General features: G+C 39.6%; 1 protein-coding gene across 30 annotated transcripts in view; it reads right to left on the bottom strand.

The window, feature by feature from the left end:
* nfixb (nuclear factor I/Xb) overlaps window positions 1-20,818 on the bottom strand; it is a 192,487-nt gene that overhangs the window by 105,910 nt on the left and 65,759 nt on the right. For 25 of the 30 annotated variants that reach the window (XM_079631820.1, XM_079631831.1, XM_079631835.1 and 22 more), the window contains one exon: window positions 62-593. In XM_079631820.1, coding sequence (XP_079487946.1) covers window positions 62-593 — 532 coding nt within the window. Of the gene's footprint in view, window positions 1-61; window positions 594-1,256; window positions 1,449-4,644; window positions 5,018-20,818 lie in introns of those variants that run through there. The other 5 variants (XM_079631827.1, XM_079631826.1, XM_079631841.1 and 2 more) reach the window with 3 other exon arrangements.

The following is a 20,818-nucleotide window of genomic DNA, read 5'->3' on the forward strand; positions in this document are numbered from 1 at the left end:
ACAGCCCGGAGCGGATCTGGACCGTGTTTCCTGAACCGGGTTACGCGGCGGCGTGACTCACCTGGCGAGTGGACGAAGTAGGCCAGATACAGGTCCAGCTCTTTGACGGACACCCCGATGTGGTGCGGCTGCACGCAGAGGCCGTGGTTTGAGCACTGCGGGGACTTGACCAGCCTCTCTCCATCCGTGCTCTCCAGCGGGCTCCCCTTGAACAGGATAACCATCACCAGGTCCAGGCGCCAGACCTTGTCCGCTTGCCGCAGGCAGTCGATGCGCCGGATCTTGCCCTTCTGGTCGGGGTTGGACAGCACGCAGCACGGCTGCTTCTTCCCCGTGATGGTGAGCACGAAGTCCTCGCGAAACTCCGGGCGGATGTCTTTGCGGAGCTTGGCGAGCAGACGGGACGCCCACTTCTGCTTGATCTCGGGCTTCTCGCCCAGGAGTTCGTCTTTGACGGCGCGCTCCTCGTCCTTCGTCATGCGTTTCTCGTGCTTCTTGAAGTACTTGCGCTTGCGGGCCTGGAGGTTGAACCAGGTGTAGGAGAACGCGCGGACGTGTGGCAGCAAAGCCTCGATGAAGGGATGAAATTCATCCTGGTGGACGACAACAAAAAAAGAGAGGGGTTTCAGAGCTCAAGTAAATGAGAAGATATTTGAGAACTTTGGAAAACAGTGCATTGCATGAAATTATATTTATTTTAGTCTTGCTTTTTTTTTTGCTAAAAAAAGAAAATAGTTAAAATACTACAGAATGTTTCCTGAATTACTGTAGGTTTGATTGAATAAGTTTTCGGTTTTAAGCATAAAGCTCACAAATTTGAGAGTTTTAAGCTGAAATCAAAAGTATAAACACATTTACGTAAAGGATATTTTCTTATCCTAATCAATTTTGTTCCTCAAGTACATTTATCCCATTTAAGGATGTTTAGATATTTATACTTTAAAAGAACCGCAAAAATACAGATTGAGAAAATGATTTTTGCAGTGTAGAAATCAATTTAGTCCATTACAAGGATTAACTTTCAATTGAAAATTCTCCTCACAGAAGCATGCATTAAAATCCCCTTAAGCTCAGACACAATTACTCTAAATGACTAAAATACTTTGGTAAATTGCAAAGTAAAACATTGCAGAGCCAGTGCAGGAATTCCAGGGCTCTGCGATTCACAGAAAGCAGCTTCTTTAGCTCGAGACAGGCCAAGAAAAGCTTGGCGATCCCCACGGCAACGGAAGACTCATTCAGCTCTCCAATAATACCTTCACCACACAACGCTCAGTGACAAAGCCTAAACCGCGCCACGGTGCCCCAGTGCCAGGCCCGCCGTGCCCCAGACCCTCTCCGCCAACTCTCGCCACAACAAGACCGCGGTTAAACTGCGTCCCTTCAAGACCTGCCATCAAAAGCTCTCTGCGGGCTGCCGTGCTGCAGAAATCCAGGCATGTTCACATTTCCACAATCGAGATAGCACCATGAAAAGCACACTGCAGACAGGAGCAGAAAGAGAGAGAAAGGCTGGTAGTTACCATTTTGCACTCTCATCATAAATTTGGCACGCCGTTCAGGATAGAAAAAAAAAATTCCACCCGCACCAGTTCTTTGCCACTCACGCCGAAACAACAACTGCTGGCTTGGCAACGATGAAGAATTGGCAAAAAAAAAAAAAAAAAAAAAACTTGGGTAAAAAGGAAAGAAGACTGGATATGCTCCAATTGCCGGCGGAAAGAACTTAATTTTCAAGATCAGGAAATTTTGCTTTGCTTTTGTCTCAAACGGTTCAAGGTAAAATTACAAGATAAAACAAAAAGAAAAAAAGAAAAGAAAAAAAATAAGAAAAAAAGAAAAAAAATTTAAGGTGTGTGCACCAGAAAAAAAAAAGAAAAAAAAAATAGAACTAGAAAGGCAGCAGCGCTCAGAATAAATGCTTTCGCTTTCCAAATTATAATTTTTTTGAAATCTAAACAATGCCGGAAAAAAAAAAAAATCCTTGGCAAAGACCAATGAGTGTTTTCTTAGATCTTTGGATCCGGCAGAAAACTCAGAGAGCGCGGCACACACACACACACAACGCAGGCACACGCGCGCACATGCATGCACGAAGGGGGGTGGATGGGGGGGGGAGTTAGCTGGCTAATGCAAAGCACAGAATACAGGCAGGAAAAAAAAGAGAACCGAATCAATGTTGGACGAGCTCGCAGGACCGCTGGCAAACCCAAGTGCTGCTGCTTTTTTTACTCCTTTTCTCTCCAACTCTCTCTCGATCGCTCTCTCTCTCTCGTCCTCTCCGCGTTCTTTCCTTAACCATTGCCTGAGTCTTTGCCAACACGAGTATAGGGCCCACCTATTTGGCAACAAGATGCCTGTAGCTCAGCCAATACGTTAGCTTGAAGAGCTGAAAGGGAGGGGAAAGAGAGGAGGAGGAGGGGGGCTGGTGGCAGAACGAGAGAGAGAGAGAGCGCGCGAGTGAGAGAGCAAGAGCACCCAGTCCAGTCCGATGGTGCACAATTTGCCAATTTGACAAGTTCCGATCCACCACCGAGGCAAAGTTCAGCATCCCATCAAGCTTGTCATGGCAACTGTGTTGTTAAGTCTGGGTTGCGTTGACTGAGGCTGTGGCTCCACCAGACCCTCCCTCCACCTCCCCTCTCCCCGGGCTTGCGTAATGCCACCTTGGCACGGGCTGATGGGAGAAAGCGCTCCGAAAACTCCCAGCAGACCTTGCAGCCGGCAGCTGCTTGTGGATTTAGCGGCCGAGACAAAGACGAAAGCGACCGCGCACCCCGCGCTCCCCATGTGCATCTCTAATTTAAAACAAACATATGTTGTGTTTGTCTGCGAAAACACCCAACACAAGGAGCGCAATGAAGCATATCTGACTAAGTTGCTCAAAAAACTTAGCAAAAGTTGTTCGGAGTGACGTTGACTAAATATTGAGTCTCCTGCAAAAAAAAATTTAAGTTAAAATTAAATGTCAGCTCTGAAATCTCCCATCAGCCACATCTTCATGAATGTTTTAATGAGTAGGACAACAGATTCTATAAGATCCCTCCAAAGGGAAAAACGAGAACTTGTGTTGGTCACATCTGTGAGGTTTTCCCGCATACATTTCAAAGTTAATATGCATCAGAAATCTGCCAGTGAATGATCTAAAACGCTTTTCAACTGATTGATTTAACTGTGAGTTTCCACCCCCCCCTGCACTTGTAATCGTAAACTTCGATCTGAGTTTTGGGAATACTTTAATCATGCAATCAAAAAGAATCTAAAACAACAGCTGCCTACAGCATAAAGCAGGAGATGTTCAGGTCTGAAACCTGAACGAGTCATAGACGGAGCGGCTGATCAATTCTTGCTGACGTTCTACAAACAAACAAAACAAAACAAAACAAAAATCACTGAATGACTGCTTGGATGCTGATCTTCCCACGAAAAAAAAAAAAAAAAAAAAAAAAAAACAAGACAAGGAAATTGATTTGAAATGCTGGATTAGCAAACATATGCAAATATCTCTTAAATGAGAGACCAAGGAAGCCTCATTGGACGGATGTATGGTGATAACGCTCTCCCGTCGCAGTGAAACTCTTCATTAGTGTTTCCTCTTTCAAATCTGAGCCTACGTGTCAAAACCAACACCTGCTTGAGGTCTCTAATAAGATGCTAATTGAAGCACACAACCAGAGGAGAGCAGAATTTGTTTATGAATGCATTTGATTCAATAAAAGCAGCACCTTTATTTCAAACAATCCCTTCTCTGTTTGAAACACAGCCCTTAATGGCTTCCTACCAGTGCGGGTATGAGATAATTAGGTCCTGATCAACATGTGCATTTGAAAGTTCACTTGCCTAAAGCACAATCACTTATTCTACAGGATAGCAGCGTCCGAGAATAGGCATTTTACTATTCAAAAACATGGTATTACTTTTTGAATAATACTTTGATAAAATTTTAATTAGTAGGTCTATTGATTTTGTAAAAAAAAAAAAAAAAATTTTTTTGTTAAAAAATAAGTTATTTAAAATATTAAACTGTTAGGCCTATAGACTATTTAAAATTGCTTTTAAATCAAGTAGGTCTATAACAAACAGCTAGGGGTAGACTGAATACAGTATAGAGACACTTTTTGCTTTTTATACAAAAACTAGATCCTAAAACGAATTGATTTTTCACATGATATTTCCTTTCCTTGTGTAGCCTACTAAAATATCATAAATCAATAATATCCATAAGTAGTTTATATTTTCCACATTTAGCTCATAAATTTAAGGTGCAACCCACGTCAGTATGTTATTCCAGCTAAAACACTGACAAATTCTAAGCAAAAATAAATAAATAAATAAATAAATAAAGGTCTTCATGGATACTCAAACATCTATTGTCTTCAAATTTGCGAAGCGCCATGTAAATGTTAAAAACAAAACCGCGAGTCCAAATATTCAGTTAATAGCCTAACTAGACAGTTAACGTTATTATAGGCTATTCGTTGCTTGTCAACCATAAACAGCTTACACAGTTATTAGGCTAATGAACTATAGGTTCAATGTTTGAAGGGTTTCAAGTTTTTTTTTTTTTTTTTTATTCACGGCAAAACATCATTATTTCCAACCCTGTGTTTGTCCTGTCACCAAATAAATTGCCTGGTTTCTTACCTAAGATCCCACCACAAGGCCTGATGCTCATAAAAGAGGTCAGGAAAATCCTGAAACACCGTTCACAGTTATAAAAGCAGCGTTTAACGTTTACTTGTTAGTTTCTTATCGTTTTGCCAAACAACATCAGCAGCGCGTGATGCGTGCGCGTCACGTCCGCCATTTTGACCAAAAAATGATGAGGAGCCCAAGATTTCTGCCAGCTCAATTAAAAATAATAGCTGTTATTTTTCCCTTTCGCCTGTTTCTTACAATATTAATGCTTAAAAGAGAGAAGACATCATCTCTCAAGTGTGTGCCAGGCAGCAGTCGGATGGAAATGAACGAGCTGGAAAGAGTGTTTGGAGTCGCGCGCCAGAGAATCATTTGTGTTAGTTTGTCTCTGACGGTAAAATCAATTAATAATAACAAAAACACACACAAGCACCTTCCAATCAATGCAGGGGGAAAAAACTGTTTGGCCAAAGAAAATTACTTGATCATCCAAGCACGCACAATTTTGAATAATGTAGGCTAGTCTATAGGCCTACTACAAAAATGGCACAAATGATTGGCATAGCCTATAGGCTTAAAGCAAATACATTTTCCTGGCATAAAATGTTCAAAATTAATAATCAAGTAACACAGTTAGGCTAATAAAACGACAAGCTTCGATATAGGAGAAATAAAGCAGTGATGGAAATTATTTTTTGTAAGGCCGCCCAATCAAAAACTTCACCCACTCACATGATTAATCTTGTTATTAACTAAATTTTGTTTAGATATTTGAGCTATAACAATAGAGGACTATAGCCTAGCCTACATTTAAACCGAGAACTTTCTGTTAAGTTGGCAAAGTTGCACTTTAAAGGAAATGTGATCATTACCCTAGTTTTACTGAGCTGGCGCAACAATAAAGGGGGAAAAAAACATGAAAAACAAAAATAATAAACACTGGAAGCCTAAAATAAAAACACTCCTTTTCAAGAATCCACAAAGTTTCTCAGATATTTTTGACTGGCAATTCAATCAAACACGAGAACGCGCGCGGCTGCCTTTGGCAGTTGAATATTGATGATTTTCCCTTGTGAATCTTTTCGGATGCTTTCTGTTAAAGCACTTTAAATTATTATATTCGGTTACTGAATAGAATGATGTCGAATCCATGCGCATTTTATCGGGTTATTTAGAGGGGGGAGAGAGAAAATAATATTGAACAGGCTCCTGCACGAAATACGAATTCAATTACAGTCCAGCGCTTTAAAAATAACTCCTGGCAACTGCAGTGATTAGTCTAGCTCAAACAAGATTTCATTATATTGATAAGAAACAGATTTAATCGAAATGTTAGATAGGAATATCGCGTAGGCTAATATCAGATCATTAAAATAATAAGATAATTTTCTGAGTTACCTAAAACCAGAGGAATGAAAGTCTCCGACTGTGATTTACTGAAACAGAAAACCAAATAAAAACACACCCGTTTAAATTCATTTACCTCGCTTTTCAGTGCCAGCAATGCAGCAGTGATATTTATGGCAAATGCTTTTTCTTTTTTTTTATTGGATATTAAAAGCATGGTATTGTTTTATCATGAATAATGAATAAATATAATGTTTAGAGACAGCTAGTGAAAAAAAAAATGTTATTGTAAAATATTAGATTTAAAAATTCGAAACCCATTCAACTTCACTTTCTAAGAAATATCAGAACCATCCATGCCTTTATAAACTTGGAAATGTCTTCTCCTATATAATATATTTATGCTAAAAAAGCTAATAATAGGCCTAATAATTATTATTTTTCTTCCTCCTCTTATTATTATTATTATTATTAAATACTCCATATAAATGAGTAAAGTCTGGAACCTGGAAGATCATACATCACAAATGAAAATGTTTTAGTCAATTGAAAAAGAAAAACATGAATTTATATATTTGGAGAAGGTGTATTTGCTAGATTCAGTCTACAATTAATCAAAGTGATTCCTACATTCACATAAAAGGATTTGAAGCACATATTAATTAATAACTAATTATTGAAAATATCTAATTCTTAAGATGAATGAATAAGTATGTTTTGTTCTACAATATATTTGATCTTGTTTCTGGGTCATAGTGTCTTTTTATCAGCAGGTACATTCTGGCGTGTGGACCATGGGGAAACCAGGCAGGTTTAATGAGAGAGATTTGGGGTTTTGTTGGTTTTGCCCGCTGCGCGTCCGTGACCCTCCCCTGCGGATGTGACCCGCCGTGACCCTGAAAACAGCATAATGAAGACAGACGTGATGGCCGATTCTGCCCCTTACAGGCCAAAGACACTCTGACAATAAAGAGACAAAGAGGCTGTTAGAATCATTTTTAAAAGAAGAAGGAGGCCGGCCTCGAATGAGACAGCGAGAGACAGAGTAAAAATGTGATAAATACCAACATGACAGACGTTGAGGGAGGTGGAGAATCATGTGCTAACACGCGCTATCGTGAGGACATGCCAGCGTGGACAAAACCACGGCGGTAAAGAGACAGCTGACCCCACACACACACACACACACACACACACACACACACGCACGGCCGGCCGTCTATTGTGTCTGACACTGGACACACTCATGTATAACCTTTCACCTCAGAGACACAGGCCGTGTGTGAAGGTGTGTAAGCGTGAGGTTAGAGCAGGTGTGTGTGTTGGCACAGGTAAAGCACAGCATGTGCCTCCTCTCGCTCCAGGTCTGAGTTCTGAAAGACAGTCTGATGAGTCAGACGCAGTAAAAACTGAGCGCTTGCAGCGACGAGTGACATCAACGGTGATCAACGCAATCAGAGACACACACCTGAAGTTTATGCACAATTACAAACACCAGCAGTTTTATACCAGTGGCTCTGAAATATGGGAGAGGATTGGTTTTGCATGCTGTTAACAGTCTAAAATCAGGAAAAACAGTGAATTTGATCATTTAAAGTATATTTTTGGGATGCATTAAAATAAATATTGGATAAATGAGATTTTAACTGAAAGATTGCAAGGAACTGCAAGGGTTCATAAATGCCAGAGGTTGTCACATTTAAGTCATTGTACATGGTTTATAGGATATCATTTTATAAACTAAATTCCTTAAATACAATTTATTTTAGCTGTTTTATTGTTTTAATGTTTCATTAATAATTTAGCTTCATTATTGTTTTAATATGAAATTTAGGGCTTTATTGGCCTTATAATGACTATTAATTGGCAGATTATCATTATAACAACTTGCCCCATCTGGTCAAAGTACTCAAAAATTGTGTAAGATGAACTGTCTTTTTACAAACAATGGTGCAATTTTGTTTTAAAAGAAATTATTTTATTCAGCAAACATATGAAATAAATCCAAACGGAAAGTTTATAATGTTGCAAAATATTTATATTTCAAATAAATGATGTTCTTTTGAACTTTCTATTCATCAAAGAATCCTGAAGAAAAAAAAAAACGTATCTGGTTTCCATAAAATTATAAAGCAGCATAACTGTTTTTTTTTTTTTTTTTTTTAACATTGATAATAATAATAATAATATGAAATGTTTATTGAGTATCAAATCATCATACCGGTATTACAATGATTTCTGAAGGATCATGTGACACTGAAGACTGGAGTAATGATGCTATAAATTCAGCTTTGATCACAGGAATAAATTACATTTTAAAATATATTCACATAAAAAAAAAGTTATTTTAAATTGTAATAATATTTTACAATATTACAGTTTTACTGTATTTTTGATCAAATAAATTCAGCCTTTGCAACCCCCACACTTTTGACCAGTAGTAGGCTATGTGTCTACAGATTTTTGAAATTCAAAAATAATACTCTGAGAAATATGTGTGAACAAAGTGTGACAACTAGCCCCAGTGACCCTATGTATCCCATAATACCCTCACACGACCGTCATGTAGCATCTTCTCAGTGCAACAATCACTTTAATGTCTTCACCATCAGATAAACTGTTTCTCAGATCTATTTACACATACAAAGAGAACTAAAACACACACTTTTTTCTCTTTTCAACCCCATTTGCTAATAGCATGAATGCAAATTTCCTTTTTGAATTAACAAGTACTAGCGTACCACCATAAACTGTTTGGGCGTGGGGACGCACCCCGGCCCGTACCGATCGTGGCTAGCTAGTGATGCATGGCGATAGCTGAAGCTGTTCAGTGGTGTTTGCAATTACCCCAGTTTACAAACCAGCACATTACTATGTGTGAAAAATCTGCAAGCAATTTGTGGCAGCGGAGAGAGAAGAGAGGCACATGTATCCCAGAGGGCCCTGAGAGACTGGAGCGCAAGAGCTGCACGGCACTCTGGGAAGAACCGCAGTTTAGGGTTAAGGCCTGCGAAAAATCAAGCCCAAATTCATCAGCTCATTTGTCAACACATTCCCTGGGACTAATAGGAGGAAATGGTTAAGGTGTGCTGTGCGGCTACACGGTGGATTAACACCGGTGCCGTTGAAACTCGACTAGATACAAGTACATTTTAAAGAAAGGAGAAAAGGAGATGACAGATTAAACCTACAGAATGAGTTCCTTCGAACATACTGTGGTGAAACTGTGATGTCATACATGCACGTGTTTTTTTATTTTCCGCTTGGCTAACAGGAGACACGTAAAAGCACTAAACAATGATGGCTCGCTGATGAAAATCATTACTGTAGGTGTTGTTGCAAAGGATGTAGTTTAGCAAAAAAAAAAAAACACAGAGGTAAGAGATTTCAAAAGGAACGAGGGATGAAGGATTGCACACGCAGGCTGGCAATGATGTTCCTGTATAGCTCAAATGGCAGAGACTAGCGCAAGTCCATCCAGACGTTCCATACATCCATTCATTCATCCATCCAGTCGTTCCATACATCCATCTAGTTGTTCCATACATCCATTCATTCATCCATCCAGTCGTTCCATCAAGGTTAAAGGGAATCATGTGCAGATAAAATATATAGTTTGAACTGTAAGATGGCGAAATGGATGGATGGATGGATGGATGAATGGATGTATGGAACGACTGGATGGATGGATGGATGGATGGATGGATGGATGGATGGATGAATGGAACGGCTGGATGGATGAATGAATGGATGGAACGGCTGGATGGATGGATGGATGGATGGATGGATGGATGGATGGATGGATGGATGGATGGATGGATGGAACGACTGGATGGATGAATGAATGGATGGAACGGCTGGATGGATGGATGGATGGATGGATGGATGAATGGATGGAACGACTGGATGGATGAATGAATGGATGGAACGGCTGGATGGATGGATGGATGGATGGAACGACTGGATGGATGAATGAATGGATGGAACGGCTGGATGGATGGATGAATGGATGGAACGGCTGGATGGATGGATGGATGGATGGAACGGCTGGATGGATGGATGGATGGATGGATGGAACGGCTGGATGGATGGGCGGATGGATGGATGGATGGATGGATGGATGGATGGAACGACTGGATGGATGGGCGGATGGATGGAACGGCTGGATGGATGGATGGATGGATGGATGGATGAATGGATGGAACGACTGGATGGATGAATGAATGGATGGAACGGCTGGATGGATGGATGGATGGATGGATGGATGGATGGATGGATGGATGGGCGGATGGATGGAACGGCTGGATGGATGGATGGATGGATGGATGAATGGATGGAACGGCTGGATGGATGGGCGGATGGATGGATGGATGGATGGATGGATGGATGGATGGAACGACTGGATGGATGGGCGGATGGATGGAACGGCTGGATGGATGGATGGATGAATGGATGGAACGACTGGATGGATGAATGAATGGATGGAACGGATGGATGGAACGGCTGGATGGATGGGCGGATGGATGGAACGGCTGGATGGATGGATGGATGGATGAATGGATGGAACGGCTGGATGGATGGATGGATGGGCGGATGGATGGATGGATGGATGGATGGATGGATGGATGGATGGATGGATGGATGGATGGATGGATGGATGGATGGAACGACTGGATGGATGGGCGGATGGATGGAACGGCTGGATGGATGGATGGATGGATGGATGGATGGATGGATGGAACGACTGGATGGATGGGCGGATGGATGGATGGATGGATGGATGGATGGATGGATGGATGGATGGATGGATGGATGGATGGATGGATGAATGGAACGGCTGGATGGATGGGCGGATGGATGGAATGGCTGGATGGATGGATGGATGGATGGATGGATGGATGGATGGATGGATGGATGGATGGATGGATGGACGAATGGATGGATGGAACGAATGGATGGATGGATCTCTTCTCTGATGATGTGTTACTGGCGTGAGGGCGGGGCAACCTGTCATTCACATGAGATCCACCAATAGCAAACCACAACCATCCAATCAAATCTACATGGACAAAATCAAGCCATTTCACTCGGATAAGATCAGAAGAAAGGACTATTGCATCTGTTACATGCTGACTTTAAAATATAAAATATTCCAATGTATCAATATTACTATTATCTTCAAAAAAATATTTTAAATTATTGACATAAATGAATGTGTAAATACTATACTAAACTACTGCTACAATGAATAAAAGGGAAAAAAAACACTCTGGTGGCCAATATCTTTTGATCGTCCAATTGCATTGTAAGGGCATTATCAGAAATCTTGAGCCTACTTAACTTGTGTCCGATTTCGACATACCACAGAGTTATCTGTACGGCCCGATGCACACGGCCGCCATTGCACTGATTTCATGTGCGTTGAGAATCAAACTGAGGCTTAGCACTGCGCACAGAGCATGACGGAGAACACAGGAAACCTTCGGAAACATCATTAGTCCTGCATATCTTTGCTTATGATAATCAGGCCCAGACGTCTCCTTCTGCCGTGGATTTAAAGGGACAGTGCACTTAAAAATTAAGATTCTGGCTGCGTCCCACATCACATGCTCTCGAGTAGGTACATATATTGAACAAGTACGTACTTTGCGACTGCTAAAAAGTATGTAATATAGTATGAGTGTGTGTAGTATGAATGTAACCCGGACGTACTACATTCGCCATGTTGTCATTATCATGTGACCTACGCCGTCAGTTATGCCGCTTCACTGCCATTTATAAATCCATCATATGCACACTTCAGAATCTCGCTGGAAGTAGTAGGTCATTAGGGTACTTTATGCCAACTCTTCTATAAGTACTGTCAATTTATACTGTACATACTACTTGTGTCTAACATTGTTTTTCACCAACTATATGTTAAAAAAAAAATCCAATTTTGGAGTTCTTTCTTCTGTGGAACATAAAATAACATATTTTGAGGAATATTCATTTTTTTGTCCATACATTGAAAAGTCAATGGGCATCAATGTTGTTAGTTCTCATCCAAATTTATTTAAGACAAAAGACATTAAATAAACTCTCAACAGTTTAAAGTGCAATCAAATTAGCCAATATTTTTCATTAACGAACATGCTAAGTTTGTGGAATATGAACCCATGATTGACTGACAGACTTTTAATGTAAAGAGTCAAACAGATGCACTATCTTTCAAATGTTTGGGGTCAGTAAGATAGCGGTAACATCCGTACGCGAGTCTAGTTGTGGCGGAAGAGTGACCTCTGATCCGACGCATGACGTATTGATGAATGCGGAAGCAAAACATTTTAAAGAGAAATGTGGGAGGAGCTTCAGTTTGTTGTTTGAACCGCGAGAGGCGTTACTCTCACCTAAGCTTACGCTACTCCTACATCCTACGTCATGTGTCGGGTCAAAGGTCACTCGTCATGCGTCGGGTCAGGTCACCCTTCCGCCGGAACTACTCGCATACGGCTGTTACCGCAAACCAGTTATTATAGTTTATAAAGTAATAAATATGGATATTTGTCTTCTAAAAACACATCGCTTCACTTCAAAAGGCCTTTATTAACCCACTAGAGTCGTATGGTTTACTTTTATAATGGATGGATGCACTTTTTTGGGCTTCAAAATCTCACCCCCCATTCACTCCCATTATAAAGCTTGGAAGAGCCAGGATATTTTTTTATATAACTCTGATTGTGTTTGATTAAAACAAGGAAGTCACATATACAGTACACCTAGGATGGCTTGAGGGTGAGTAAATTATGTGATTTTTGGGTGAATAAACCCCTTAAATAGCAAAAAAAAAAAAAAAAGTATTAAAAAACAAACCCGGCGAGCAGCACATGACATGCCTACAGCGTAACTGTGCTGACCGTCACCTTGAAGGCCGGATCTATGAGTCAAGCCGAAGGCACGGGTCTCTGCCTTGATTAAAACCCTCTGATTGGTTGGCAGAGAGATGTTGCATGCAAATGGATTAGTCGCCATGCCAAAGCTGTGCCCATGAAGAACCTAGAATGAAGGAGATTACCCAGAGACCCATTTTTAATAGCTTTAGCATCACGTATTAGGCTGAATACGTCGATAAATTGATTGCGGTGGTCGTAGCGAAATGAATTTAAATGAGAGCAGGCGAAAACTTAAAGCACACCCTGACACAGTTTAGAAGCACGACGTGGGACTCTGAAACGGGAACAGATGCCCCTGCAAACACACACACACGCAAATTCACACAGGCACTACAGTTGCCGAGTGTTGAACGCTTCGCAATCAAAGAAATAAAGGGGCAATCTAGCACACAAACAAGAGATTCCCCATCGCCTCTGCCAACAAACCGGGCCCTCCTCTCGCCGAACAAGGGATGCACTATTGACTAAATCCCCCTCCCCTCCTCGCTCTTTCTCTCTCTACTATTTTTCTCTCTTCAGTCGCCCCTCTGCCAGTCTGCGAGGCGTGTTGCCAACCCTTTCCACTGCCGGGCACTTTGCCCTGCCCTTTATGCAAATGCTTTACTGCCATCCCCAAATCACAACCCCTACTGTCTCCTTTCTGCTGGGTCTGTGGCACTCTGTCTGTCATTTTAAGCAGCCTTGTGTTGTCTCTGTTTAACACCTTCTTTATCTGCGCACGATGCCGCACCTTCCTGTCCCTTTAAAAACTCACTAATTATGAAGAGAACAAACCAAGTTGAAATCTGTTTTTGTGTTTTAAATTATCAAGCACACTTTCTGTGCCACAAACGCCTCCAAATGAAATTGAATAACTTTCAAACAGTCTCCTGAACGCTCCCCTCTCTGCCATTGGTCAGATAAATAGATAGTCCCGCCTCCAAACACGCACCATTGGTTAAGTCAATGTAGCTGTGTTAGGCTGCTTAAGATAGATGCAACATTTTGGGGAGTCAATTAAGTTGCAGCAGAGTTCATTTGGTATTATTGAGTACTGTCAAATCGATTAATCACAATTAATCACATCTAACATAAAAGTGTGTGTGTGTGTGTGTACACGTATACATATACACACATACTGTACATGATATATTTACAAAGTAAATATATAGATGCGATTAATCACTAATAATCGATTCGATAGTATTATTATTTGTACACTACTATAGTATTTATTAATATTTTGAATTCTTGTTTTATTTTTCCAGTTTTATTCTGGTTGTTCTTGTCATTTCTTAATTTTTTTATTTGCATCTAGCTTTAATTTGTATCTATTTAAGAAATTTTAGTACTTCAACTTCATAATATTTATATTTTATTTTATTTCATATTCATTTCAACAAGGAAACAAAATAGGAAACAAAAATTTCAAAACTGAAAGTGAGTTTGAAACTCGTTTTGCTTGCATAATGTGATGTATTTCTAAGCGAAATAGGATATTCAATATGAAACAAATGTAGGAAAGGACTTGATTATGTCCATCAGGATTGATTGGAACACATTAGTGTTTAAATGGAGCCATGACAGACAACAGGATTTTTTTTTTTTAAAGCTACATTGTGTAGGATTTTCTCCCATCTAGCGGTGAAATTGTATATGACTACCAACTGAATATTACTTTCTAGCCCGTCCCATTCCGAGGGCGTTTTAACTCCTACGGTGGCCGTATTATTTCAATCTGCCGGCAGTCGCGAGTAATCTCCCCTCGCATTCGTCATGGTGCCACTGAGTGTAAAAACACTAAAGGCGAAGCTTGAATTTCCAGGTAGGCCTATGTCCCTCTTTGGTTAATGTATTTTCAAGATGGAGGCACAACATTGCTGCCGCCATTCGAGCGACTCGCCCGTATGTATTATAAATGGCAGATTCTACGCTTACGAGAATACTTGATTAGTTAGTAGAAGTAATTATACATTAATGAGCACATAAAATTTTGAAAGAACAAAGTGATTTTTTCTAAGAATCTACTTAAAAAATTACACAGTGTAGCTTTAAAACAAAAGAGTTTGGACCACTATGTAGACATGCTCTAATGTTCTGTGCAAAACGCTCCCCTTGTTAAAAATGGTACAATGGGTGTGACTGTTTTGCTGAAACAAACCTTGATTAAAATGGGTAAAACTGGTTATTGATATTTGTTAGAAGGAAAGAAGTACGGACAAAAGGAGAAAGTCCTAAATAAAGACTGCAGTCGCCCCTTTTGCAGGCAAAAGAGAGACCTGTGCCAACACACACACACACACACACATACAAACACACAAAATATCTATTTATTTATCTATCTATCTATCTATCTATCTCTTTATCTATCTATCTATTTATCTATCTCTTTATCTATCTATCTATCTATCTATCTATCTATCTATCTGTCTGTCTGTCTATCTCTTTATCTATCTATCTATCTATCTATCTATCTATCTATCTATCTATCTATCTATCTATCTATCTATCTATCTGTCTATCTCTTTATCTATCTAATCTGAAACAAAAACTTTAATTTAATTTTACAAGAGTACAATATAAAACGCATTGTAACTTATATGTTAGTACTTTCTAAAGTACTAAAAATGAATAATTTTCCCAGCCTGAATAACGGTGTGACACCAGAAGAGAGAAGTGTTAATGCTGAGGTCAGACTGGAGTGAGAGATTTCAGTAGAGCGGTTCAACTTAAACACTCTCTTCCTATCGGTAAATATGACTGCCCACATCCCTTTCCCTGTTTCCTGCCGAAACTTCCTCCTGTTGAATTAATAAAGATACAGCAACTTCACCTCTCCAGGAAACCAGCGGGCTGACGACAGACAGCGGTGGGAGGTAAACAAAACAAAGGAACCAGCAAACGTGAGAACTCACAGTGCTTATCTGAAGCATTAAAGCAGAAGTTGGAAGGTCGGATAAAACAAAATAAGCACAGAGGGATTAAATCTGACCACATTTCAAAGGTTGTGACCTTTATTCAATGACATAGTTTTTAGCCTAAAGATTTTGACCACACCTTGGAATTCAAGCAACAGCATTCATTTATTTTCATCTAAATAGTTTTTCTTCTCAAAATGAGATATTGATTTTAATACATACATTTCTCAGATTTTTTTATTAAACAATTAGGTGAGTCTCTAAAGAATAGTACAATGCAATTACATCCCCATATATTCAAGAAATAATAGTTTTTTTTAGCAGTAGTAGTTTTTTGTTTGTATAAAATTACTCAACATTTTATCTTACTCAAGTTCCCAAGAACATATTTCTTTCTTTTTGACTATGTTTAACACGAATTTAGAGTATAATCTCACAATCACAACTCTTATTTTTATTATATGCTAAAATGTAATAATACTGCTGTCAAATCGATTAACCGTGATTAATTGCATCTAACATAAAAGTTATATATATTGATTGATTGATTGATTGATTGATTGTGAGTGTGAGTGTGAGTGTGTGTGTGTGTGTGTGTGTGTGTGTGTGTGTGTGTGTGTGTGTGTGTGTGTGTGTGTGTGTGTGTGTGTATATATACACACACAGGTAAAACTCGAAAACCCCTAATTCAAAATTAGAATATTGTGAAAAAGTTTTCATAAGCTGTAAGCCATAATCATCAAAATTATAAAATACCTCACTTTGCATGTAATGAGTCCCTATAATATATTAGTTTCACCTTTTAAGTTGAATTACTGAAATAAATGAACTTTTGCACGATATTCAAATGTTTTGAGTTTCACGTATATATATATATATATATATATATATATATATATATATATATATATACCTACTGTATACAAACTTTTATGTTATGCAATTAATCACGATTCATCGATTTGACAGTACTAAATAATAACAATAATACAAGTATAAATATAAATAAACATTAAATTATATTTCTAACTATAATACTAAATATAAGTATAAATATGAATTAATATAAAACATATTATTATCTTAATTATAACATTTTAATGTATTTATAAACATTATTATACTTATTAAATATGAATATAAATAATTTATAAAAGATAAATAAAAAAACAATGCATATTAATTACCAGAAATTTAAACATTGAAATAACTGTCAGTATCGCTGTTAAAAAAATCAAGTCAAATAAAATAAAATTATAAATCTGACTAATTTAATCTCAAGTTTGGTGGGCAACACCGACAGAGTGAAATGAATAAAGCCGTGGATCAAGACTCGGTAACAGAGTCTCTCTCTCTCGCACTCCAGAGGGGCGTAATTGGGTTACAGAGCACAACCGCACCATTGTTTTTACAGTGGATGGATTGTACCAGCGACATGCCATTCTCACAACAAACGTATTTTAAGGCCGAAGGCATCTCGTTAGTTTGGCCGTTATTGCTGTCGTGCCGCTTACTTCACTAAGATCTTAGAGGGGGAGGAAGATGTTGGTCTTCAAACATAGTAAAGTGCCCCTAACTGATGTATATTATGCTTATGATTATGCATTTGTATACTTTACAGATCAAGACCAAATGCGAAACTCCTGTATCAAGCAACAACATTGTGCATTAGCTTCTCGTGTTATGACCAAAGCATCTCAGTGGGCAAACAACACTCAACGGCTGAACTACGAGGATGTTTGACCTGAGCAGGTCTTGTTCTTTTGCACACACAAAATGTTGACGCACAGCAGTGGAGATTCTTCACACGGGACTTTCAATTAAAACGAGGTTGGATTTTCATGCGTGCTTGTAGCTGCACTTGATCTCTCACTTGTGATTTCCAACGGCCTGTTTTCTGGGCCCTGTGCGTTCCTCTGCTTTTCACATATGGCTCCTATTCCACATGTTTATCAGAGCTACGTCAGGCTGTCTGCAGCTGGGTGGAGAGCGCCGCCGAAAGATAGAGCAAGAGAAAGAGGCCAGTGAATACTGGGAAAGCAGCACATGCCAACTAGAGTTCGACATTTCTGAAGAATATGTGAGGGATGCTCGTCCAAAAGTTGATCACATGATGCTAGAGTCTTGTGGGTCTTTTGCAGTTGCTAGGGCATTCTGTGTGGTTACTAGGGCATTTCTATGTTGCTAGTTGGTTGCTAGGATGTTGCTAGCTGGTTTCTAAACTGTTCCGCATGGTCATTATGACATGGCTAGGTGGTTGCAAGAATGTTGTAGGTGGTGGTTACTATGGCGTTGTTAGGTAGCAGATAGAATGTTCAAAGTGGTTTCTAGGTGGTTGCTAAGTGTTCAGGGTGGTTACTATTGCATTAGTATATGCTAGAATGTCCTTGTTGGTTGCTAAAGTATTCAAAATGGTTGCTAGTACATTGCTAAGTAGTTTCTAAAGTTGGGTTGTTACTATGGAATTGCTAGGTAAATGCTAGAATGTTGTTGGCTGTTAAATGTTACAAATGGTTGCTAGGGAGTTGCTTTGTGGTTGCTACATTTTTTTGGGTTGTTACTATGGCATTGTTAAGCAAATGCTAGAATGGTCTGAATGGTTGTTTAAGTGTTCTGGGTTGTTACTATGGCATTGTTAAGCAAATGCTAGAATGGTCTGAATGGTTGTTTAAGTGTTCTGGGTTGTTACTATGGCATTGCAAGGCAGATGCTAGAATGTTCTAGGTGGTTGCTAAGTGTTCTGGTGGTTACTATGGCATTACTAGCCAGATGCTAGAATGTTCTAGGTGGTTGCTAGGTGTTCTGGTGGTTACTATGGCATTACTGGGCAGATGCTAGAATGTTCTAGGTGGTTGCTAGGTGTTCTGGTGGTTACTATAGCATTGCTATATAGCTGATAGAATGTTCCGTGTAGTTTCTTGGTGGTTGCTAAAGTATTTTGGGTGGTAACTATGGCATTACTAGGCAGATGCTAGAATGTTATAGGTTGTTGCTTACGTGTTCTAAATGGTTGTTAGGGCATAGCTAGGTGGTTGCTAAATTGTTTTGGGGTTGTTACTATGGCGTTGCTAGGCATATTCTAAAAAGAGGCTGTAAATTGTTCTAAATGATTGCTAGGGCATTACTAAATTGTTTTTGGGTTTTTACTATGGCATTGCTATGATAGAATTTTCCAGATGGTTGCTTACCAACCCAATTCAAACAAGTCTATCCAAAATTGACTCAGTCACTCTTTCAGTAACTATAAATTACATTTAATTAAATTTTCATTAATTTAAGATAATTGACCCTTCATTATTGACCAGGTGAAAATTAAACGTCCAAACATAAAGTATAGAAAAGTAACAGCAAGCCTCTCCTCAACAAAACACAATTATTCATGCCTGGAGCCCAAACGGTGCAGGACGAGTTGCACACACACACACAGTTAATACTAGCTACATATTTAAAGAAAAATACCCAGCTCAAATATCAATCTCTGAGTTCAGGTCAAACAAGGATAGGATAACCCTAAATCCTAAAATGTCTGTTGTTTGCAGCTCTTGGATCATTTTTATATGTCGTCTTGGGGTTAATTCAACCGCACACTTGGCCACAGGACTCGAGCAAAGGGTCCAAATGACTTCCTGGCTTCTGCGAGACTCCCGGAGCTTCAGCCAATGCCGTTCTAACTTTAGTATGGAAATAAAAAAATGACATATGAAAGCAAACACAAGCGAATGTAAGGAAGGAGATATGGAACTTTTCTTGGACGGCCCGTCTTCTCTTTGTTTGTGTAAGTCCCGGCACATGGTAAATGTCATCCTGCATTACGCTGGCGCACGTTTGTATTTCGTTTATTCTCTTGAAACGCCCAAAGCCCGATGGGAGGACGGGTGAACCAAGGTGAGGTTCCTATTGGTTCCCTACAGTCTTTTCCCATTAAAATCTAAAGAAAAAATGGGGGAAATGCCACAAAACTACAGGAGTACGGTCATAAGAGAAAGACATTGTTCTTAAAGAGACGAACCAAAACAGGAATAAAAACAGCTGGACATCTGGTTATCTTTTAGGGGAACGGTCGGATGGGGAACGGAGCGTTTTTACCTGACCCGTTTGAAGCGTGGAGCCATGATTAGTCTAACACACACTCCATCACCAATAGGGAGCCACAAATGTGATATCATGAGCTAACTTGAGTTCAGTCCAGATCCTATTCCAGATGATATGTGGAGGGACGTTAAATTAACCTGTCCCAGAGCAGGTCATTAACGAATGTGCACAAAGCTATAAAGTCTGTTTGTTCTTTTGTGCGAGTTACATATAACACTATGTGCACGAACACAAACGCTACTAGCTATGCAAACGCAATTTTTTACTAAATGTGTCACAATGCAAGAGCACAACACGTGCGCATTCTCAGTGCTACCACAAGGGGTGCTAAAGGGCATTAGTGTAAAGCGGCTTCTTCTACTGTCAGATTCAAGAGAAAGTAGCAAGCTAAATTAGCTAAAGAAATTGAGATTGCAAATGCAATTGCTGTACTTTAACTAAGGCTGTGTCTGAAATCACACTCTATAGTCTATACCCTTAAAGGGGGGCTAAAATACTTAGTTTCAGTCAATCTCATGTTAATCTTGAGTACCTATAGAGTAATAGTGCGTCCTTCATATCTCCAAAAAGTCTTTAGTTTCATCATATTTATAAAATAAAAATACAGCTTTCCGATTCTATCCGGAAAAAGCCGAGGTCCTTGATTCTGGGAGTGGGCGGAGCTATAGAGTCAAGCGGGGATTTCCAGCACAAGAAATAAATCTGATACCGTTGTACTCGGTTGTACTTACATGAATGGGGTGTTTTATCACTCGGACCGCGCCAGGTTTTAATTGCAACCGGTTTGCAAATCCAGCGACAACCTGGGCCTTGTTAATAAAACATTCGTCACTGAAATGACCAGAACACAAAACCGCACTTGCCACACTCCTTTGCTGTCCCGGAAATACAAACTGCATCCACTGTTCCAGT

The sequence above is a fragment of the Phoxinus phoxinus genome, assembly GCF_949152265.1.
Source record: "Phoxinus phoxinus genome assembly, chromosome: 1".
NCBI classification, from domain to species: Eukaryota; Metazoa; Chordata; class Actinopteri; order Cypriniformes; family Leuciscidae; genus Phoxinus; species Phoxinus phoxinus.